Source organism: Rhinoderma darwinii, chromosome 2, assembly GCF_050947455.1.
Source record: "Rhinoderma darwinii isolate aRhiDar2 chromosome 2, aRhiDar2.hap1, whole genome shotgun sequence".
NCBI classification, from domain to species: domain Eukaryota; kingdom Metazoa; phylum Chordata; class Amphibia; order Anura; family Rhinodermatidae; genus Rhinoderma; species Rhinoderma darwinii.
The window spans coordinates 241,650,464-241,676,044 of NC_134688.1; the positions used below are offsets into that span (position 1 = coordinate 241,650,464).

The window sequence follows — 25,581 nt, forward strand, 5'->3', positions numbered from 1 at the left end:
GGTCGGATAGTTTTATGCATCGTATCCGGCACATGGGAAATTTAAATTGTAATGTTTATTTTTAACATGTAACCAATATCTACCAACCAGTGGCAATGAATATATAGAACAGAACGAAATTCATATTGCTGCACAAATGACTACTCCAAAAAGATATCCAAGATTGATTTCTAGGCACATCCTATAGAATTAAATATTATATTTATGGCAATATATTTATTAGGCGTGTTCTGTACCTGGTACAAAAGTTAGATGCTCGCATGGTTGGCAAAATTGTTGTTTTACAGCTGATCATGTGTTTCTGTTCTATACAAGCCTATAAAATATTACCCATAGAGATATATATATATATATCTCTGTACGTGCTAAACTACAGCTATCCAGTCTGCAAATCTGTGACATTTGACCGAATCTACAACAGTAAAATGAATGTTAAAAGTCTGATCAATCAGAAAATAGATTACCATACATAAAGGTACTGCAATTGCAGCTAAAAAAGGGTCTTTGTTATATACTGATCACATCGCGTTTACGTTTGGCGCATATGCCGGGAAAAATCTGATGTTTGCAACTATATACCACACTGTATAAGCTTCTTTGAAGGATCTCTCTGTACTAAAAAAGTATAGCCTACTTCAGTGCAAGAAGAAAAAAAAATACATTCAGCTCTTGTACTGAAAAGCATAGTAGACAACGCTTTTTAGTAGTGGGATGCTTAAAAGAAATATATACCGAAGGACACACTTTGCATCCAAAGGGTCCCATTGACCATACGTATGCCCTCATTGCACACGCCGAATGAACAAAAACGCCATGAACATTAGCAAACACCAGCATAATGTACAACATAGATCCGCATGGATAGTTAACAACTGGTATAGCCAATTTTTTATGTTTATCACTTCTAAAAAGTGATCGGTGAAATACTGGGTTCACATCAGCGTTTGGTTTCCGTTTATCTGTTACATTCAACCTTTCCGTCGGAGGAACCGATGACAGTTGGTTTCCGTTCCGTAAAGTTTTCTTTTTTCACAGGTACAATATTGTAGTAGACTACGCTATTGTTTCCGTGATAAAAAGCTGAAACTTTACAGATTGCAAACCAACTGCAACGGAAGCATTACTATTGAAATCAATGGTAATGAAAACGGAAGCTATGGTTTCCGTTCATCGGATCCTCCGACGGAAAGGTTGAACAAAAACCAAATGCTGATGTGAACAGGCCCTAAGTTACTGGCCATCTACATTTATTCAAGTACCAGCTCTTGGGGATAAAACAAATGTAAATATGGACAAAGGCTTCTTTTGGAAATATTGAATAAAATAATACCTTTTTATATAAAAGGGTCATTTTAAAAAAGAAAACAGAAAACAAAAAAAACAAAAAAGCTTATCTACATTATTTTAAGAAGTCCACTAAAATTTGGCAAGCTCATCTATTTCCATATTTTGCACATATTATGGTTGTGTAATGAATTACCATTAAACATAATTCAGCAAAGAGCAGACAGGTCTAATAAAATGCAACAGTGTTTCAATAATGGGTTAATATTTAAATAGACTGATAGTGGACTTTAAAATGATAGAAATTACTATAAAATTAATTTATACAGTAAGATATAATGGAACACATTCATTTATATACTTAATTGTATGCTGCCAAATTACGCAAGTTATCCTAAAATGGAATATTTAAATACATATATAAAATAAAAAAGTAAAATAACACCGTAATCATAGCACCTATCTACAGGTTCGGAGGTCCATAAGCCTGCAGCTGGAAGTAGAGGGAGTAGGTCTTATTGTGCAGAATTAAAGAGGCTCTGTCACCAGATTTTGCAACCCCTATCTCCTATTGCAGCAGATCGGCGCTACAATGGAGATAAGAGTAACGTGTTGTTTTTTTCAAAAACGAGCATTTTTGGCCAAGTTATGACCATTTTTATATTTAGGCAAATGAGGCTTGCAAAAGTACAACTGGGCGTGTTTAAAGTTATGTCCAACTGGGCGTGCATTATGTGCGTACATCTGGGCGTTTTTACTTTTTACACTAGCTGGACGTTGTGAATGGGAGTGTATGATGCTGACGAATCAGCATCATCCACTTCTCTTCGTTACCACCCAGCTTCTGGCAGTGCACAGACACACAGTGTGTCCTCGCTCATCCGACGCGATGAAGTTCCTGTGGGAGGAAGTGAGTGACGTCACAGCGTGATCTCTCGAGAACACGCTGTGTGTCTGTGCACTGCCAGAAGCTGGGTGGTAACGAAGAGAAGTGGATGATGCTGATTCGTCAGCATCATACACTCCCATTCACAACGCCCAGCTAGTAAAAGAAGTAAACACGCCCAGATGTACACACACAATACACGCCCACTTGTACTTAAGAAAGGCTCATTTGCATAAATATAAAAATGGTCATAACTTGGCCAAAAATGCTCGTTTTTGAAAAAAAAAACACGTTACTCTTATCTACATTGCAGCGCCGATCTGCTGCAATAGGAGATAGGGGTTTGAAAATCTGGCGACAGAGCCTCTAACTCATCAGACAAAGTCTTGAATGTGAAGCGCTGGTTGACAACCCAAAAAAAAATAAAAAAAATTAAAAAAAAGCTACACAGCTCCTTAAATTAAGTAGGCGTCAATAATTAGCTATAAAAACAGACAGGACAGGAAAGCATTTAACAGACACATATACTTTTTCTGGACTGGTGTAACAAAGGATGGCCGAGCTTCTTCTGGCCTCGAAGACTGCGTCTCATTATTACCCGCTCTGCACCCTTCCGCTTTGGGGTAGCAGAGTTGCTCTCCGCCACCACCCTACTTCTGGTAAAGGTCCTCCTCAGCTTTTTCACAGCAGGTCCACTGTTAGACTCCTCCAGTGTCCGCTTTAAAGACAGTTTTTCCATTTCAGTTTTTGGTGTACCTGGTGTTTTAGAACCCTTTACACCAATACCTGAAGAGGTCACAGGAAAAAGACATATGGGGGAGATGCTGGAAGAGCCACTGGCCCATTGAGAATTGCTGCCATTCTCTTCAGGTTGTTCAGAATCCTCTAGAGAATGGATGGAGGATGCAAGAAGTGGTTTGGTTTTGCCCGAGTCAGACCCCCACTTGCTATAACCATCAGAGAAGGCATTGCGGCGTATAAGAGATGGAAGCGGCTCTGAAAAAGAAAGTCTCCACCATGGTTCATCTTCCAGTACCTAAAATAAATGCAAAAAAATATTAGAAGAACATGGAATTTACTACCAATAAAGATGCTGGCAGAAGAACTCCTTGTTAAAAACACTTATTTTCTGCTTTATTTCACATCAGACAAGTGATTTTTAAAATATTTCAAAAACCGAGCTGTGGATTGTATGGGAAAAGCAGTACTTTATTTAAAAAAAAAAAATTATTCATAGCAGTGTCTTGACAGCAATCTTGTGGTATATGCCTTATTCCCTTATCTATGACCTCTTGATGTGACTGAAGTAGAAACGGTAACCACATTTCAATATTACCCAAGACGAGAATTTATATATGGCTTGTCGGGCATTTTGCATATGTTTTAAATAAACTACAGCAGAGAGATTTTGTACCCGAGTGAATGAAATCTCATTCAGACTGCTATAGTGAACAGCGCTTTAAAGAGGACGTTCACATGTAGCAGATTTGTTGACTGAAAAATCCATTCCATAAATAGTGAACAATTTTCTTTGTCTGGTTTTAGTTTTGTTCCTGTGTAAGGGGTTGTTAGTTTGTAGGGCAAGCTGTCGTTTTTATTGGTATCAATTCGGGATACATACAACTTACATACAAGTCACTTACTAATGTACTTTAATTTTTAATTCTGTATTGAATTGTGCAGTTCATACCCAGTGAATCGGTGGCGGAAGTCCTGTAGTTTTCCTAATATTGATGACTTGCCGACAACTCCACGTGACTGAGGGCTTGCTTCCTGTGCGGTTTGTGTCGGCGTGTTATCAAGCACATGACCGCAAGGGGCTGTCACATTGCCTATCGCATGAGTCCCCGAGCAGAGCATAATCTGTGCTCTGCCCGGGGACTCCAGTACTGCTCCAATCGCCACGGTCACTGTCCATATAAGCCGAAACGAGTCTTAATAAAAAGAAAGAATAAGCAACATTCAGTGAGTGCCTCAATATTTTGGGATCACCCTTCCACATGCACCACGCCAATCGGAGTGCCGTCCACCATTGGAACATGTCCATATGTATATGGACAATGATGTCGGGAGCAGTGTTCTGCTCAGGGACTCCAGCAATTGGCCAGCCCCTTGCGGTCAAGCTTGAACATGCCGATACAAACGGCACAGGAAACAAGCTGTGTCGGTGCGCCATCAATATTAGAAAAACTACAGGACTTCCGGCACCAATTCACCGGGTATGAACTGCACGATTCAGGACAGAATTAAAAATGAAAGTACGTTAGTAAGTGACTTTTCACATAAAAATAAAAAACCCAAGCAATTTTTGGTCCCTGGATAACCCTTTAATAGTGATACACAAAAGGCAGACCTAGAGGCCTTCACAATCCCTTTATAACCTGCAGCGGTCTTCATTTTTTTTCCGTTTTGTGCCAAAGTGTGGAAAACATGAAAACCCAAACACAACTGTAGTGGTCAACCACGCAATCACCCTGCACGAACCTGTTCTAAGGGGGTGAAAGGACTTTATCTGTGACAAACATTTTATGCAGAAGACTGATTTGTGGAATGGCTTTATGATAAACATAATTTTTAAAAGGGGTTGTCTGACCTGAGAAAATGTTCTAAAATCGCACCTTCACTGTCACTGGAACTTATAGTGCAGGAGTATGCCCAATAATAGTTTTTCTAATTGACTTACATTTTCCTATTACCGTTTCTGCATCTAACTACAGCGCGGACCGTCTATAGTCCATGCTACCGACAGCTCTTAACTCTATGGTAGGAGCCCTAGCAATCTGATCGTCTCTGTGGCTCCCGTATGCAGAAAGGCAGCCAGCACTGAAACCACTTAGATGCCGCGGTCGCTATTGACCGCGGCATCTAATGAACGGTGTCGGAACGAACTGCAATTCCGCCTGTTAAGAGCAGGAGCCTGGCTATCTTTAGAATCTAAACGGCACACCCGCATCGTGCTTACATCACAGAGCTACCTGTTCATGGCGCTGTGGCATAAGTACCCTTAATGACTGCTGTAAAAAGGCATATGGGCAGCCATTAAGGGGTTAATCTCATACTGAAACTACATAAATGTTAGTTTGTTGTTTTTTTACTTCTATTTTAATAAAAACACAAGAAAAAAAATATTTCAAGTTAGGAGGAAGCTCTTATAGGTTTTCATCTTTCAAATCAAATAATTCTGCAATGAAAGAGTGATGATAATGTTAACGTTTTTCTTTTTACCTTGATTGGTGGTGTGGAACACGGTGATGTTGACAGGAGGTGAACGTCCTGGCTGTTGTAGTGTGTACTGTCAGATAAGTTAATAAATAGTTCTTCGTTAGAACAACATCTCTGCTTTTCTGTCTGAGGGGAGATGCGAATGACAATGGCACTAGTGTTGTCTGCTCGTAGCATACGATATCTCCACTGGGTCAGTGCACGACTCACAAGCATTTTTGCAAAAGACTGGCTGCACTCGCCCTAAAATACAAAAGTAGTAAAGTATTTTATAAGATTTCATTTAGGAAAGAAAAAAAAATAATGTATAGTTTAAAATAACTGGCCTAAATGAATATGAACATTTATTTTGTCAACCTCATTTCATTAGAACCTGCCATCAAATAAATAGACCTCAATTTTTAAAGGGATTGTCCACTACCGGACAACTGAGGACCTATCCACTCGATAGGTCATCAGTATATCATCGGCGCGGGTCCGACACCCGAACCCCGCACTGATCAGCTGCTCCGGTGGCCTGCGGGCACTGAATGTTATGACACATTATGCAATCTATGGAGTTGGTAGCAGTCAGCTCCGTACATTGCATAGGGGCAGAGTTGCAGTACTGCAGCTCGGCCGCTATTCTATGACCAGAGCCATCTGCTTCCGGCATGTACGTCTGGTCCCCGGAGGCAGCCAGAGCAGCTTAATTGTGTGGGGTCTGGTGTCTGACCCCCACAGATCATGTACTGATTACCTATACGGTGGATAGGTCATCAGTTGTCCGGTAGTGGTCAACCCCTTTAAGGTAGATGTTGAAAGACATGAAATTACTAAAGAGTATATATTACATAAACACAAATAAATAGCTTGACTAATTAAAGGAGACAATCTCTACTTGTTAGAAAGGTGCCTTGACAATAAGCTGAATTTCCCTACAGCGCCACCACAGGGAAATTAAGAATTACACAGTGCCCATTCAAATCAATGGGTCGTTTGTGCAATGCAGGAAAAGACAGGACATCCAGAGCAATAGACGCTCATTGTAACAGCTTACCACTGACCAAGAGATGAGGATCCTGAACAGGGGACCCAATCGATCAGAAAAACATTTTTCTCATATACCCTATTAGTGAATTAGGTAAACTAGACAACTACTTTAAAGAATCCTCGTTTTTAACATGACCTAAACATTGACCACAAGTCTTTATAAATATACTCACATTAACATAGGGCTTCTCCTGCTCCTGGCAGAGTGAAACCGCGTCCTGTGCCGATACCATGTTCCAAAGACCATCACTGCCAACAATGATAAACTTATGTTTCAGTGGATCAATTGTGTGCACACTTGTATCCGGCACTGGTGACACGACAAACTCTCCACTATAGAAATCATAACTCCATAGGTCACCTGAAAAGGGAATATTGCCAAAATGTGTACATTTAAGTACAAAGAAAACCACTAAAAATAATTACATGTCAAAAACTAAAAAGATCTGGTTAAACGCAATGGGTAAAAGCCTCGATGATGAACATGGACCACAAGGGCTGAATTCTTGGAAGGTACTGGAGAATATATCTAGAAACTGGGGCAAAGGATAAGTGGAGTAGTTGCCCATGGCAATCATCAGATTACACCTTATTTTTCAGAGGCCTTCCGGAAAAGGAAAGCAGAGACCGGATTGATGGGCAACTACTCCACTTTTCCTTTGCACCAGTTTTTGTATTTTCTCCCCCTCCTCTAGGAAATCAAGCGGATAGTGTCTTGAACCCCTTCAGGGACTGAGCCATTTTTTGATTTTCGTTTTTCACTCCCTGCATTCCAAGAGCCATAACTTTTTGATTTTTTCGTCAATAGAGTGATGTGAGGGCTTATTTTCTGCGGGAAGAGTTGTAGTTTTTGGTATCATTTATAGTTCCATATAATGAACTGAGAAACCAAAAAAAAATTATTTGTGGGCTTAAGTTGGAAAAAACGAAGATTCCTCAATAGTTATTTGGGTTTCGTTTTTACGGCTGTCACAACGTGGTAAAAAGTCAACTTATATTTATTCTGTGGCTCAATACGATTACGGTGATAGCAAATTTATATAGTTATTTTTTTATATTTCACTACTTTTATTGATAGCCATAACGTTATTTTTTTACCGATTGAGCTATGTAAGGGCTTATTTTTTGTGGGACGAGCTGTCATTTTTAATCGGTATCATTTCTTGAAAAAAAAATTTTTTTTAGAGCTACGTTCACACAAAAAAAAACAAAAACAGCGATTTTGGAGGTTTACATTTTTTACAGAGTTCACGTTAAATAACGCTACAGTGTAAGGCCTCATGCACACGACCGTAAAAACTCCCGTTATTACGGGTCGTAAATACGACCCGTAATAACGGGCTCATAGACTTCTATTGGCGACGGGTGCCTTCCCGTTTTCTCATGGGAAGGTGCCCGTGCCGTTGAAAAAGATAGAACATGTCCTATTTCAGGCCGTAATAACGGCACGGACAGTCCATAGAAGTCTATGGAGCTCTCGTAATGACGGGTGGCTACATGTGTGCACCCATCATTACGGCAGCGTTGCTAAGCGACGTCAGTAAATAGTCACTGTCCAGGGAGCTGAAAGAGTTAACTGATCGGCAGTAACTCTTTCAGCACCCTGGACAGTGACAACCGATCAGAATAAACCTGTAAAAAATAAAAATAAAATACGTTCATACTTACCGAGAACTTCCTGCTTCCTCCAGTCCGGTCTCCCGGCCGTTGCCTTGGTGACGCGTCCCTCTCTACATCCGGCCCGACGTCCTGGATGACGTTTCAGCCCATGTGACCGCTGCAGCCAATCACAGGCGCAGCGGTCACATGGACTGCCGCGTCATCCAGGGATGTCGGGCTGGATGTGAAGAGAGGGACGCGTCACCAAGACAACGGCCGGGTAAGTATGAATTTCTTTAACTTTTATTACAGAAAGGGCTGTCCCTTCTCTCTATCCTGCACTGATAGAGAGAAGGGGCTGCCGATTAGTGCAGTGCTATTTTGCCGCCAAAAACGTGCCAGTAAATACGGGTGGAATACGGGTGACACCGGACCCATATTTACGGGCACGGGTCCGTAAATACTGGTGCAAAACGGGTCGAATACGTGTGACACCGGACCCGTATTTACGCCAGTATTTACAGGTGGGAAAAAATACGGTCGTGTGCATGAGGCCTTATACAGTGTAACTTTTACGGATGCAGCGATACTAATTTTGTTTACTTTTTTTTTTATTTTTTACATTAATTTAGGGAAAAACTGTGAAAAGGGGTTTTTTGAACTTTCAATTAAATTTTTTTTCACTATGAGAAACTTTCTTTTCCACACAGAATTCGGTTTCGGAAATTCCGCAGAGTTTACGATAGAGATATAGATATATATATAGAAAATGCAAAAATGTCCTCTAATGTAGTGATAAAAGCTGGGACTCTTAGGAATCAGGCTTTTTGCAAACACATACGCAAATAGGGACAAGAATAGAACCGGTCTTATAATTTGTGGAGCGGATACATGGATCCTCAAAAAATACAAAAACGGATGTGTGCATGTCCCCATAGAAATAGTTCAGTGCGCTATCCGAAAAAACCAAAAAGGATTTGATAACATGAGCACTTAATGATTGGGAGACGACTTCAGCTGAAGTTGGCAGCAGTTAGCATTAGAAGTCTCACTAGATTTTGACTGCTCTGAGATTTTCTGCTTCTGAACGGGGAAGAGTCTACGGTGTGGGAAAGACGGATTGTGTAGCTTGTATACACGGTGAAGATCTCGGCTGCTAATAGAACATCCAGCATGAAGTAATATAGCAGTAATGTAGGAGAATCCTTGTGTATTATGGAGAAGGAGGCTTGAAGCAGCAGCAAAGGTCAAACCTGTCACCGCTTTCTCCTCAGTGTCTACTGTTGGTTCTGTGTGTATGTAGTGATACTCAGAATAACTTTATAAGAACCTGGATCCTCCTCTAGCTGGGCTGCATGATACACAGGGAAATCTTATCACATGGCTGGTAAAATAATATTTTCTATGAAGTAAAGTTCAGCCTCCTGGCTGGAAGTAAGGAAATTTCTCACTTGATTTGCGTTTCCCTGATTTGTCACTGATTAACCCATCATGACGCAACTGTAGGTGACGATGGCTGAGAAGTATGGAGCTCCATATGCTGTGGGTGTCCGTTGTATGTTATAGCCGACACCCTGCTCTAACAGCCTAGATCGAAGAAAACTCTGATCCAGGCAGTTTAACCACTAAGATGTCAGCCAATACCGACCGCGGCATCTAGGCCGTTAAAAAGAGGATGGGGATCAGTCATCCTATATATTTTTTTTTTTAACAAATTGTTTTTATTTTTATAAAAGTAGTAACAGATAAAATAACTATATAAACTTATAACTGTAATCGTATTGACCTGTAGAATAAAGTTAACAGGTCATTTTTAGCACACAGTGATATAATTTTTTAGAAGTATCTCAGTACATTATATGGTAGCATTACAAAATACAACTCGTCCCACAAAAAGGCCATCATATAGCTATGTCGAAGGGAAAAAAATAAAAATATGGCTCTTGGAAGGCCAGGAAGGAAAAATGGAAATAGGCCATGTACTTAAAGGGAAGGTGTCGCAGAATTATTTTTTTTTTTTATATAAATTTGCTTTTAGTAGGTTATTAAAATACATTTTGTGTTTTTGTGTTGTACATTTTTCTTACTTTTAACTTCACTATGGGGGCTGCCATTTTCTTTTTCATCTCTGTATGTGTCGATTAACGACACATACAGAGAAGGAATACGGCACATACATCCCCATAGAGAATGCAAACGGGAGCCGTTCCGTTCACTATAGCGTACGCCGTCTGTGTGGGAACACAGACCAAAAGGAAGGTCTTCGGCAGAGCGAAATCCGGCGCCATTTTCATGTGGACCGGAAGCCACGGCCGGACAGTAAGAGGACTACTTCCGGTCGCGGCTTCCGGACGTATGTTCCAGGCAGCGAAGACGCGAGGAGTAGGAGCGGCGGCAGGGGCAAGTAAGTGATGTTTGTGTATGTGATGTGTGTATTATGTTCATGTTAAACTGTCTGATTACCACTATCTAATCCTCCTACACTGTGTGCCGCCATTTTCTGAGCGAATGCACAGTGTAGGAGGATTAGAAGATTCAACCACCTCCTTCTCCTGGCACTAGCCAGAATAAGGGAGAGGGGATTCTGTGAGCTCACTAGAGCGTGTGTGTACACCAAATTTGCAGCATAAAGCAATGAGGTTGCTTTACCACATCACAATGCTGCAATTTTGGGAATTGCTCCCTCTAGTGACCAGCACATGGAAATGTTATAAATTAGAATCTAATTTATAATATGTCCTGACTTGTGAAGAAATTAAAAAAATTAAAACAATGTTTAATCACTTATTATACTAACTGTTTAACTGAAAAAAATAATTCTAGCGACACATTCCCTTTAAAGGGGTTTAAGATAAGTTGCTCACCCCTAATTCTGCCCAAGTTGGAGTACAATGCTCCACCTTACCATTTAAATGCTGTATAGAATCAGCTCCTTCCCCTCACAGTTGGTACCTCCCAGAGAAGAGAATCTCATGAGATTTGGACCCCACGATGTGAAAATCAAAGTAAAACCCGTGTTCTATGATACTGCGGAAAATCTGCAGATTTGTGTATTTCCCAGAACATATAGGTCCTCTTTTGAAAGGGGTTCTCCATAAAAAAAAACCAATAATAATTACTACAAAATGCGTTACTATAAATAAAGTCCTAAATACCTTTAATTAGTTCTATCGCCAGTCTGGTCTAGGGGGGGTAATCATTAGGTTAATTAAAATAGCTACCGTCAGGACCAACCACTGTTCTCTATGGGGGATAGAAGACATCAGTTATGCCTTTTAGTGCCAAAATGCCATATAGCATTTTAACACAGATGTAAACATAGCCTTGCCAACAAGGATGGTGTTAAAATGTAGTGCACAAGTGGTGATCTCAGGAATCACAGCTGCGAGTAGGCACCATTTAAAGAGGCTCTGTCACCAGATTCTCAAATCCACGAAGGAGGCAGCGCTGTGCTCACTCCCACAGCCCACCTAAACTAACTAATCGGCTGCTTGTAAATGAGAAATGTCCTTGCAGCTGGCTCCAAGTAAGGAGCTCACCCATTAGCTCTGCTGCATGCAAGTATAGTGCCATGATACACCTCTCCCTCTTCATGTATGGCACTCAGTCTAATGCAAAGAAATAGGGTAAAACGATTGTACAGGCGTCAATCACGCCCGTAGAGGCAATATTGCGACTGGTTACAATACAGTAACTTAAAGAGGCTCTGTCACCAGATTCTCTAACCCCTATTGCATGTGATCAGCGCTGCAATGTAGATAACAGTAACGTTTTTTTTTTTTTTTTTAAAAACGTTCATTTTTGGCCAAGTTATGCGCCATTTTATATATATATATATATATATATATATATATATATATATATATATATATATATATATATATATATATATATGCAAATGAGCTTTGAAATGGACAATTGGGCGTTTTTTTCCGTTATGTCCAACTGGGCGTGTATTGTGTTTTTAACTGGGCGAGTTTACGTGTATGACGCTGACCAATCAGTGACCAGTCAGCATCATACACTCCTCTACATTGATTTACACAGCAGCACAGCGTTCTTACTAGAACGATGTGCAGCCAGATACACAAGTGTCCTGATAATGTACACATGACATCCAGCCTGGACGTCATGTGTACTCAGAATCCTGACACTTCTGAATCTTTTCTTTGAGATTTCCAGCAAGTGAAACGAAATCTCGTTTACCTCCGTAATCTCGCGAGATTACGCGTGGCTTGCTGGAATCTCAGAAAAGATTCAGAAGTGTCAGGATCCTGAATACACATGACGTCCAGGCTGGATGATCATGTGTATTCATTATCAGGACACTTGATTAACGTTAATCTCTGTTTATGTGGCTGCACATCGCTGCTGTGTAAATCAATGTAGATGTGTATGATGCTGACTGGTCAGCGTCATAGACGTAAACACGCCCAGTTAAAAACACAATACATGCCCAGTTGGACATAACGAAAAAAAAAACGCCCAATTGTCCATTTCAAAGCTCATTTGCATATATATATATATATATATATATATATATATATATATATATATATATATATAAATAAAATATATAACTAAAAAATGAACGTTTTAAAAATAAAAAAAACACACGTTACGGTTATCTACATTGCAGCGCCGATCCCATGCAATAGGAGATAGGGATTTGAGAATCTGGTGACAGCGCCTCTTTAAATGAGCTCCTGGTTGGATCAGTGTACCAGTTTGTACAGGATAAACGAATAAAAAAATAAATGCCAAAAAACACTGGACACAAAATCCACGCAGGTTAAAGACTTACCAAGCGCCCGAGCAACCGCAAGGAAAGGAATCTGGTCTATCACTGTACTTCTCCTCACAGGACCATTGTGTGTCAAACGTGGTCTTTTCCAAACAACTCTGTTTACTCCAGATTTATTAATTACACTGCATAAAAAAAAAAAAAAAATTATTATAATATATATATATTATACACCTACACACACACAATCCAAGGGCAGATAAACACAGCACTCCACGGATCCAGAAAATCAGGCCATGTGTTCGTCACCAGGGGATGAATCAATTCCCCTTTTTTTAGATAGAGAAAAACATAGAACGCAGTGACGGCACCAGGACTTCAAAGTAGATGAAAGCAAAGTGGATTTATTCACCTCAAACCAGCAACGTTTCGGTTCAACAGGAACCTTTCTCAAGCTATCCGAAAGTATATATTTATGTCACAGAAGCATCCATCTCAGAGATCAACTTTTGCTGTATCGATTTTAGCCTATGTTTAAATCACGTTTTGTGCCTACATTTCACATATATGTTCAATGTCGGCTGTGACTAAGTGGTATTAAAGTAGGGCTGGGCAATTATGACCCAAGTCAAAATTACAATTAATAGAACATGTAACCTCGATTGCGATTATTAAGGCCACACACCTTTTTGCATGCTATGCCATTTAAATATTTATCCCCCGAGCCTGCTGTATAGTACTGTATATGCCCCCTGACCCTGCCCCCACACAGTATATTGCCCCCATAGTTCTCCCCACAAAATATATTGCCTTCATAGTGCCTCCTACACAGTATAATGCCCCATAGCTGCCCCCATATATGCACCCCACACAGCATAAAGTCCCCCATAGCTGCCCCCAATAGCGGGGAGCTTTCCCGATGTACACACTAAATGTATGGCAAAAACATTACGGTGGACAGGACCTTAGTCTGTTGCAAAAGTTTTAGATGCCCAACTATGGAAAGTAAGCCACTAGAGCAGCATGAGAGTATTTAGTTAAAGGCTGCACAATATCAAATTGCAGGAAACAGACAAATTTACTTGTCATTTTAATAGTAGACTAGTCTGCAGTGTGTGTGTGTGTGTGTGTGAGGGGGAGTGGGGGGGGGGGGTAAACTGGCATTTTAAAACTCTGTATGGAAGCTCAAAACGGAAAAGGCAGTCAATCATGGACTCCTAGATCCAGGATCCGTAGAGGTGTAGGTGAATAAAACAAAGTTATACTGAATCTTTTCCCACTAAACAATATAGGTGTCCATACACATTAAACAAAACCCTATCCTGACTCCCCCAAAAAGAAGGATCGGGAATGATGGGTTTCCTGTTCTCACAAGAGAAAAGCAGTTACCAGAGTTCGGCCACCAGTAATTTAACGTACAGTGGATATAAAAGTCTACACACCCCTGTTAAAATGCCACGCTTTTGTCATGTCAAAAAAATCAGTCCAAGAATTTGTAAATTGTATTGAAATACAGACAGATTGCGAGGGTATCTCCTGTGTACTGCCCTCTTCAGGTCACCCCACAGATTTTCAGTGCAATTAAAGGTCTGGGCTCTGGCTGGGCCATTCCAAAACGTTGATGTTCTTCTGGTGAAGCCATTCTTTTGTTGATTTGGAGGTATGCTTTAGGTCGTTGTCGTGCTGAAACATGAAATTCCTCTTTATCTTCAGCTTTTTAGCAGAGACCTGCAGGTTTTGTGCCATTATTGCCTGATATTTGGAACTGCTCATAATTCCCTCCCCCTTGACTAAAGCCCGAGTTCCAGAAAAACAGCCCCAAAGAATAATGCTTCCTCCACCATGCTTCACTGTGGGTATGGTGTTCTTTTGGTGATGTGCAGTGTTGGCTCTCCCACAAATATACCTTTTGTAATTATGGCCAAAAAGTTCAACCTTGGTCTCATCAGACCAGGACCCGTTTTGCCACATGCATTTGGCAGACTTGATGTAGGTCTTTGCAAAACATAGCCGGGGTTGGTTGTTTTTTTTTTTTGTTAGAAAAGTCTCCCGCCCATCGCCACCCTACCCCATAGCCCAGACATTTGAAGAATACGGGAGATTGTTGTCACATGCACTACACAACCACTACCTGCCAGAAAGTCCTGCAGCTCCTTTAGTTTTGCTGTAGGCCTCTTGGTAGCCTCCCGGACCAATTTTCATCTCGTCTTTTCATCAAGTTTTGAGGGACGTCCAGTTCTTGGTAATGTAACTGTTGTGAAAAATGTAATCCACTTCTTGATGACTGTCTTCACTGTGTTGCATGGTATTTCTAATGCCTTGGTACCCTTCTCCTGACTGACGCCTTTCAACAACCAGATCGCTTTGATGTGTTGTAAGCGCTTTACGGACCATGGCTTTTTATGTCACATGCAACAAAGAAAATGTCAGAAAAATCCTAATAGAACAGCTGAACTTTATGTGGGGTTACTCAGAACACTTTAAATATTGACTACTATTTAACATGAGTTTAAATGTGATTGGCTAATTCTGAACACTACCACATCCCCAATTATAAGAGGGTGTTCACACTTATGCAACCACATTGTTGTAGTTTTGTTATTTTTCCCCTCTAAATAATTTCAGTTTGTTTTTCAACGGAATTGTACGGATTATGGGTCATATTAAAAGGTGGACAAAGTTCTGAAATGATTCATCTTGTACAGATTTTTTGACATGACAAAACCCAGCATGTAGACTTTTTATATCCACTGTATATAGCCACCTTATCAATCTGCTCAATTCCTCCTGCTACCAGTAGATTGGATAGAATTTCTAAGGGGACAGGCTCGCTTTAAGAAATTCTTCTGTAGCTTTGGCTAATTAGTGTCATTGCCTTGCATGGGAAGAATTTCTCCCAAGATACACTTTAGCAGAGTGCAGTGGGTTTTAAGGCCTGTTCACATCAGTATTGGTTTCCGTTGAGGGGTTCCGTCTAACCATTCCGTAGTCAACTGCGCTATCGATTCCGTCATAAAACTGAAACCTTACACAACAGTGACAAATGGAAACATTACCATTGAAATCAATGGTAATGCAAACGGAACCTATGGTTTCCGTTTGCCTATACGTTCAGGGGTTCCTCCAACGGAAAGTTTAGACTGAACCCTTTAACGGAAACCAATGCTGATGTGAACACACACTTAGGGCTCGGTTACATGAGTGTGTTATACGCGCGTCGTACGAACCTATAATAGTCTATGGGGCCGTGCAGACAGGTGCGTGGTTTTCACGCAGCGTGAGTCCGCTGCGAAAAACTCATGACCTGTTCTATATTTGTGCGCTGTTCACGCATCACGCACCCATTGAAGTCAATGGGTGTGTGAAAACCACCCATGTCACACGGAAGCACTTCCGTGTGACGCGCGTGATTCGCGCAACAGCAGTGAAAGGATGAATGAAAACAGAAAAGCACCACGTGCTTTTCTGTTTACAAACATCCAAACGGAGTGTCATAATGATGGCGGCTGCGCGAAAATCACACAGCCACGCATCATATGGTGATGACACACGGAGCTGTTAAGTGCCTTTTGCGCACGCAAAACGCCGCGTTTTTTGCACGCGCAAAACGCACACGCTCGTGTAAATCCGGCCTTAGTCCAACATTTCTCTGAATTTTGCTACATTTATATAAACCTCCTTTTAAAAGGCTTGGCCTGCTACATCTCCACAGCATGATGCTGCAGCCACTATTCTTTATGGTATGAATTGTTAGAAGTTTTTGGCACACACATCTTCTTTGTGCCCATATCAGCTTAGTTTTGTTTTCATTGGAAGCTTTTCTCATGTGATTTCAGGTTGTGTTTGATTTTGTCCAAGAAAACAAGTTATATTTTTTTTTAAAAACATCCTCTTTATTAAAAGGAGTTATCCGGGGACCAAAAAATATTATTGCAATTCAATTTTATGTAAAAGAAGTCCCTTACTAATGTGCTTTAATTTAAAACTTGGTACTAAATCGTGCAGTTCAAACCCAGGGAATTGTTCCCGGAAGTCCTATAGCTTTTCTAATATCGAGGGGCCGTGTTGGCGCGTCATGAATATTAGAAAAGCTCCAGAACTTCCGGGAACAATTTACCGGGTTTGAACTGCACCATTTAGTACCGAATTTTAAATGAAAGTACATTAGTGACTTCATTTTACGTAAAAATAACGCAACGCAATTTTTGGTCCCCGGATAACCCCTTAACGCCGAAGGACGGATATATCCGTCCTCTGCAGCTGCTAGTTCGCGCAGGAGGACGGATATATCCGTCCTGTGATGGCGCGGGTACTGCCACTGTACCCACGCGATCAGCGGCAGGAGCACGGCTGTTATACACCGCCTGGCTCCTGCTGCAACTGCCGGAATCGAAGTGCGCTCCGATTCCGGCAGTTTAACCCATTAAATGCCGCTGTCAATAGTGACAGCGACATCTAATGTGTTTGACAGAGGGAGGGAGCTCCCTCTGTCACCCCATCGGCGCCCCCACAAAGAAATCGCGGGTCGCCGTTGGGTTTCTATGGCAGCCGGGGGCCTAACATAGAACATAGACCTCCAGGTCTGCCTTCAGCATCTGCCTGTTAGACAATGCCGGAGGCATGACCTAATAGATTGCCTGTCAGTTTTACACTGACAGTATACCAAAGCATTATTGCCTAAGTATACCAAAGCATTATATATGCGATCAACAGATCGCATAGTGAAGTCCCCTGGTGGGACTAAAAAAAATAAAAAATAAAAATGTAAAATCAGTTAAAGTTTGTGAAAACAAAATAAAAATAAATAAAATTTGTCAAAATCAAATAAAACTTTTTTTGCCCAAAAAGTGGTTTTATTTAGTAAAAGTGTCAAAACATATATGGTATCCCCGCAATCGTAACAACTTGAACAATAAAATGAACATATTAAACCACTGGATGAACGGCGTCCAAAAAAAACAACGGCAAAATTCTCTTTTCTCCCATTCCCCCCCATAAAAAATAAAATAAAAGTTAATCTATAAGTCCTATATACCCCAAAATAGTACGAATGAAAACTACACATTGGCCCGCAAAAATCAAGCCCACATACAGCAACATCGACGGAAAAATAAAAAAATTACGTCTCTTGGAATGCGGTGATGCAAAAACAAGTAATTTTTTTCTAAAAGGCTTTTTATTGTGCAAACGTAGGAAAACATATAAAACCTTTACATATTTGATATCCCCTTAATCGTGCCGACCCATAGAATAAAGTTAACATGTTATTTATGCTGCATAGTAAACGGCGTAAATTTAGAACGTGAAAATCAATGCTGGAATAGCTGCTTATTTTCAATTCTCTCCTAAAATAAAGTTAATAAAAGTTAATCAATATATTATAAGCATCTAAAAATGGTACAATTACAAAATACAACTCGTCCCGCAAAAAACAAGCCCTTATACGGCTATGTCGACTAAAAAAAAAGTTACGACTCTTGGAATGCGACCGTGAAAAAGCAATAAATAATCCTTGGTCATTAACGCGCAAAATGGCCCGGTCATTAAGGGGTTAAATGTTTTTTCATTTAAAAGCAAAAAACCAAACAAACACTTTCATTTACAGTCCATAAAGCATACAAAGATTCTGACATCATATTTGTCACATCTGGCACTTAAAAACAGTTTCTAATTTGCATAACTGATATAAGATTGAGAAAACAATTTTTGTATAGAGTCTCACCCACCACATCTGCTGAAACTTTTAACCTTCTTCAACCACTTCGTTTTGTGAAGACAGCCTGCCATATTCTTCGCATTTTCAATAACTGGCTTTAAAGGGGTTTGCCCATCAGGGGCATTTATGGCATATCCACGGGATATGCCATAAATGTCAGACAGATGTGTGTCCCAGCTCTGGAACCCGCACCTATCTCTAGAATGGGGCCCCATAAAACCAGTTCTACCTTTCTCGGTTCCAGCTTCCTCCCGGCCACTTCCCAATAACACTGTCGGAAATTCAGAAAACAGAAGTGAATGTCAGTTACGGGAGCAACGTAGCAGGCGAGCTGCGCGGTTTCCGTAACTGAAATTCACTTCTCTGGGACTTATGAAACCAGCATACCTCAGCGAGCTACGCGGTTTTCTTAATTTCCTACCATGTAGTCGGGAACTGGCTGGGAGGCAGCGGGAACCGAGAAAGGTAGAACAGGGTTTAGGAGGCCCCGTTCTAGAGATGGGTGCGGGTCCCAGAGGTGGGACCCGCATCTGACATTTCGGCATATTCTGTGGATATGCCATAAATGTCCCTGATGGGCAAACCCCTTTAATACTGCAAGAGATAACGGTTGACTTGGAATTTCTTTGTATCCACCCCTGACCGGCACTTTTCAGTAAAGCTCCTTTTATACGGCCCGATACGGGCCACGAAAACGAGAGCTGAACGTCGAACCTTTGCTCCTTTAACAAGGAGCAATAATCGGTAACGTATGGAGATGAACGATCGTTACTACGTCCCCATACATTTGCATCACGTCGGCAGCACATCTCCCAGTTTACAAAGGGAGATGTGCTGCCGACCAGCGACCATTTTAATGGACGCATAAAAGATCTAATCAGTCAATCGAGCATTTTCTCGGCTTATCATTGCCTGTTTACACACTTGTCTGCCGAATCACTGGCCTTTATAAAATGGCCTTAAAACTAGGCTTTGCTCTGCTACGGATCTAAACTGATTAGATTGACATCTCATTCTGACAATTGCTCAAAAAAAAAAAAAAAAAGGAATCTTTTCTGTTGATCAGCGTCAAACAAGCTTAACCCCATGGGGACAGGCAATTTTCATTCTTCCATTGTCGCATTCCACCTGTATAAGGGCTTGTTTTTTGCAGGACAAGTTGTAGTTTTTAATAGCACCATTTAGCCTACCATATATTGTACTGGGGATATATGGGGTGGGGGGGGGGGAGAAAAAAAAATGAAATGAAAGATTGCGCAGTCCAAATAAAATGGATGTCTAAGGGCAGGCACATTCTATTTATTTTTCTATTTAGGGCACAGCCACGGTCTGAGAGAAATAAAGGGAAAGAATTTTTACCACCACAATCTTGTTAAAAAGAAATAAAAAATTGTCCAAATTGGACCATTGTTCTTGAAGGCTACAAGATCACAGTCAAAGTATAATTCCTTCCAATTGAACAAAGCTGGTGCTGCTGTTCAATAAAAAAAAAATTACTGCTTAACTCATATCTCCTGGAGTCCGGACCAAATCCACACTACCGGACACTTATAATCACTATATAAACTCCAAAAGTTATAATGCGGGCTGGACACTGTTTGCAACGAAAACATCCCCCCATCATTTACCACAAAGGCAGCTCCATATCATAAACCATACACAAGAGAAGAGCTCATAGCCAAATTTATAAAAATTTAAATATTTTATTGAACACATATGACAGACAATGTATTAAATACATACATAAGGACAAGACTCCAGTAAGATAGATGGAGCAAATGGTCAAAAATACTGAGTTCTATATATGAATGCTGTGGGCTAGAGTGAGTAATTAGATGGATATGTTAATAAAGGGTAGGTTCCCTTTTCCTAGTCCATGATCCCCATACACATTGGATTCTATGGTACAAAGAAGGGGGAGGGGAAATTAGGATAAAGTGTCAGTGCATCAATCCATAGTAAGTAACCCTAACCTTACCCATAGCAACAGCTAAAGAGTGACTCAGTGCTTGCTCTTCCACATGGACCCCACTACCGGACACTTAGGCTGAGTTCACACATCTCAGGTTTGTCGCGGTTTTGATGCAGATCTCACCCTTTTGTATTGCAAAGGGTAAAAATCTGCGCTGAAAACCTGCGTCAAATCCACAACATGTGAACTCCGCCAACTGTCCAGTTGCTGTAGCCTTCACTAACCAGTCTCACGAAGGAGGCAGCGCTGTGCTCACTCCCACAGCCCACCTAAACGAACTAATCGGCTGCTTGTAAATGAGAAATGTCCTTGCAGCTGGCTCCAAGTAAGGAGCTCACCCATTAGCTCTGCTGCATGCAAGTATAGTGCCATGATACACCTCTCCCTCTTCATGTATGGCACTCAGTCTAATGCAAAGAAATAGGGTAAAACGTCTGTACAGGCGTCAATCACGCCTGTAGAGGCAATATTGCGACTGGTTACAATACAGTAACTTAATACTGTAAATAAACAATTAAGGCTCCTATTAACCCCTTAACGCCGAAGGACGGATATATCCGTCCTCAGCAGCTGCTAGTTCGCGCAGGAGGACGGATATATCCGTCCTGTGATCGCGCGGGTACTGACAGTTTACCCACGCGATCAGCGGCAGGAGCACGGCTGTTATACACAGCCTGGCTCCTGCTGCAACTGCCGGAATCGAAGCACGCGCCGATTCCGGCAGTTTAACCCATTAAATGCCGCTGTCAACAGTAACAGCGGCATTTAATGTGTTTGACAGAGGGGGGAACTCCCTCTGTCTCCCGATCGGCGCCCCCGCAAACAAATCGCGGGTCGCCGTCGGGTTTCCATGACAGCCGGGGGTCTAACAAAGACCCCCAGGTCTGTCTTCAGCATCTGCCTGTTAGGCGATGCCAGAGGCATGACCTAACAGGTTGCCTGTCAGTTTTACACTGACAGGCAATAATGCTTTGGTATACGAAGTATACCAAAGCATTATATATGCGATCGGCACATCGCATAGTGAAGTGTCCTGATGGGACTTAGAAAAAAAAAGTAAAACCGTTAAATAAAGTTTGTGAAAAAAAAAATAAAAAAAATTACAGTCAAAGTCAAATAAAACTACTTTTTTGCCCCAAAAAGTGGTTTTATTTAATAAAACGGTCAAAACAAATCACACATACACATATATGGTATCCCCGCGATCGTAACAACTTGACCAATAAAATGAACACATTAATTAAACCGCCGGATGAACGGCGTCCAAAGAAAACGCAAAAAACCACGGCAAAATTCTCTCTTTTCTCCCATTCCCCCCATAAAAAATAAAATAAAAGTTCATCTATAAGTCCTATGTACCCCAAAATAGTACTAATGAAAACTACACATTGTCCCGCAAAAAATCAATCCCACGTACGGCCACATCGACGGAAAAATAAAAAAATTACGCCTCTTGGAACGCGGCGATGCAAAAACAAGTAATTTTTTTCTAAAAGGGTTTTTATTGTGCAAACGTAGAAAAAACATATAAAACCTTTACACATTTGGTATCCCTGTAATCGTGCCGACCCATAGAATAAAGTTAACATGTTATTTACGCTGCATAGTAAACGGCGTAAATTTATAACGTGAAAATGAATGCTGGAATAGCTGCTTATTTTCAATTCTCTCCTAAAATAAAGTTAATAAAAGTTAATCAATATGTTATAAGCATCTAAAAATGGTACAATTACAAAATACAACTCGTCCCGGAAAAAACAAGCCCTTATACGGCTATGTCGACGGAATAAAAAAAGAGTTACGACTCTTGCAATGCGACCGTGGAAAAACAAAAAATAATCCTTGGTCATTAACGTGCAAAATGGCCCGGTCATTAAGGGGTTAAATGACTGCAAGCAGAGAGGAATTGATCCAGAAAGTATTTTGGAAAACGGTATACCTTTTCATAATACAAAGAATACCCTATTTGCTGAAACCAGAATACGCCCTTAAAGAGGCTTTGTCACCAGATTTTCAAACCCCTATCTCGTATTGCAGCAGATCGGCGCTGCAGCAGATCGGCGCTGCACAGTCACGTTTTGTTTTTTTCAAAAATGAGCATTTTTATATTTATGCAAATGAGCCTTTCTTAAGTACAACTGGGCGTGTTTAAGTTATGTCCAACTGGGTGTGTATTGTGTGTAACATCTGGGCGATTTTACTTGTTTTACTAGCTGGGCATTGTGAATAGAAGTGTATGATCCTGACGAATCAGCATCATCCTCTTCTGTTCGTTAACACCCAGCTTCTGGCAGTGCAGACACACAGCGTGTTCTCCAGAGATCACGCTGTGTCGCCACTTCCTGCCCCAGGTCCTGCATCGTGTCGGACGAGCGAGGACACATCGGCACCAGAGGCTACATCGACTTACCTGCAAACGCCGATGCTACTGCAGAATCAACTGTAGCCTCTGGTGCCGATGTGTCCTCGCTCGTCCGACACGATGCAGGACCTGGGGCAGGAAGTGAGTGACGTCACAGCGTGATCTCTCGAGAACACGCTGTGTCTGCACTGCCAGAAGCTGGGTGGTAACGAAGAGAAGTGGATGATGCTGATTTGTCAGCATCATACACATCTATTCACAACGCCCAGCTAGTAAAACAAGTAAAAACGCCCAGAAGTACACACACAAAACACGCCCACTTGGACTTAAGAAAGGCTCATTTGCATAAATATAAAAATGCTCATAACTTGGCCAAAAATGCTAGTTTTTGAAAAAAAAACGTTACTCTTATCTACATTGCAGCGCCGATCTGCTGCAATAGGAGATAGGGGTTGCAAAATCTGGTGACAGAGCCTCTTTAAGGCTATGGTGCTTGCATTTATTTGGACATAGGTTTGTTTTTTGAGTGCTTGCTCTTTCCCTGCCTAAGGCCCCATGCACACGACCGTAGATTTGGTCTCATATGTGGGGTTAGTCACGGCCTCCATTTTTGTTCTTGCACTCTTCCCATTCTGCCCTGGGTGATTTTAATTCGATTACTGCTGGATCCTACATCCCCAGGTATATATGTAGGCTTAGTCCCAGTTCTGGGTGTATGTGCAGAGTAGGTCCCCACCTTACAGAGGTCGCCTTGTCGTGGCAGGTGGGCGAACACTTTTTGATCAAAATGTGCACTAAGAACCTCCCTATTATAAGTAGATTTAGCAGTAATGCATACTTACTTATATTAAGTGGTTTAGGTTACATTGGTGTTTGCAGTGTGCGGTCGCCATTTTTTTTAAAATTTACGGGCCATGCTCACATACTTTATAATACGAGCACAGTCCACAAATACGGATGACTGTACGCAGCCATCCGTGACTACGGGCATTCTTGTGCATGGGGCCTAATTAGTATTTCCAAAAATATGAAAAAATTTGTTCATTTGTTACCACATGCATATATTTATTTTTTTTCTTGCCATGCCGTTTTCCCCTTCATTAAAAAAAATGCAAAAGCAAAACTATGATGGAAACATTTCATAATACCATTTCTGAGCAATACCTGTCCATAGGAATTGTACTGTGTAGGTAGCAGTCAGATATGCAGTATACCCACCACCTTATTCACTACTGCGAGAAACAATAAGGGTAAATTAACCCCTCCTTACTCCTGGACGTACTATTAGGTCATGGCAAGTGCATCGTTCTCGCTCCATGACCTAATCGTACGTCACGGGAGGACGTACTATTAGTACATACTGTGATCGGCGCTGTAATGTAGATTACAGTGTTTTTTATTTAGAAAAACTATCATTTTTGACGGAGTTATGACCTATATTAGCTTTATGCAAATTACTTTCTTAATAGACAACTGGGCGTATTTTACTTTTTGACCAAGTGGACGTTGTGGAGAGAAGTGTATGACACTGACCAATCAGCGTCATACACTTCTCCCCATTCATTTACACAGCACATAGTGATCTTACTAGATCACTATGTTCAGCCACATACACACACATTAAAGAGGCTCTGTCACCAGATTATAAGTGCCCTATCTCCTACAAAATCTGATCGGCGCTGTAATGTAGATAACAGCAGTGGTTTTTATTTTGAAAAACGATAATTTTTGAGCAAGTTATGAGTAAGTTTAGATTTATGCCAATTAGTTTCTTAATAGACAACTGGGCGTATTTTTACCAACTGGGCGTTGTGGAGAGAAGTGTAGGACGCTGACCAATCAGCGTCATACACTTCTCATTGTTCCAGCCCATTGTTACAGTGTAATTGTGCAGTGAAAGAAGCTGGGCTGGAACAATGAGAAGTGTATGATGCTGATTGGTCACTGATTGGTCAGCGTCATACACTCCTCTGTACAACGCCCAGTTGGTAAAAAGTAAAAACACGCCCAGTTGTCTATTAAGAAACGAATTAGCATAAATCTAAAATGGTTTATAACTTTGTCAAAAATGATTGTTTTTCAAAATAAAAACCACTGTTGTAATCTACATTACAGCGCCAATCAGATTATGTAGGAGATAGAGCACTTATAATCTGGTGACAGAGTCTCTTTAACGTTACTGAAGTGTCCTGAGAGTGAATAGAGATCACTACCAGCCAGGACGGGATGTCTACTCAGAATCCTGACACTTCGGTAACGTTTGTGTGATATTTACAGCAAGTCAAGCGTAATCTCGCGAGATTACGCTGTAAACTGTTGTTCAAAACAAGATTACGCTTGCCTTGCTGTAAATCTCACACAAACGTTACCGAAGTGTCAGGGTTCTGAATAGACATCCCGTCCTGGCTGGTAGTGATCGCTATTCACTGTCAGGACACTTCAATAACGTTAATGTGTGTGTATGTGGCTGAACATAGTGATCTAGTAAGATCACTATGTGCTGTGTAAATGAATGGGGAGAAGTGTATGATGCTGATTGGTCAGCGTCATATAGTTCTCTCCACAACGCCCACTTGGTCAAAAAGTAAAACACGCACAGTTGTCCATTAAGAAACTCATTAGCATAAAGCTAAAATAGGTCATAACTCCGTCAAAAATGATCATTTTTCTAAATAAAAAACACTGCTGTAATCTACATTACAGCGCCGATCACATTATGTACAAGATAGCGAAGTTATAATCTGGTGAGAGAGCCTCTTTAAAG

General features: G+C 41.0%; 1 protein-coding gene across 1 annotated transcript in view; it reads right to left on the reverse strand.

The window, feature by feature from the left end:
- Positions 1-2,300: 2,300 nt before the first annotated feature.
- The window catches only part of PPM1D (protein phosphatase, Mg2+/Mn2+ dependent 1D), a 38,068-nt gene continuing 14,787 nt past the window's right edge, over positions 2,301-25,581 (reverse strand). Inside the window, exons 3-6 of the mRNA XM_075850429.1 lie at positions 12,828-12,952; positions 6,598-6,785; positions 5,396-5,635; positions 2,301-3,206 (exon numbers count right to left, since the gene is read on the reverse strand). Of these exons, the coding sequence (XP_075706544.1) occupies positions 2,682-3,206; positions 5,396-5,635; positions 6,598-6,785; positions 12,828-12,952 (1,078 nt within the window). The 3' untranslated portion in view covers positions 2,301-2,681. The remainder of the gene's footprint in view (positions 3,207-5,395; positions 5,636-6,597; positions 6,786-12,827; positions 12,953-25,581) is intronic.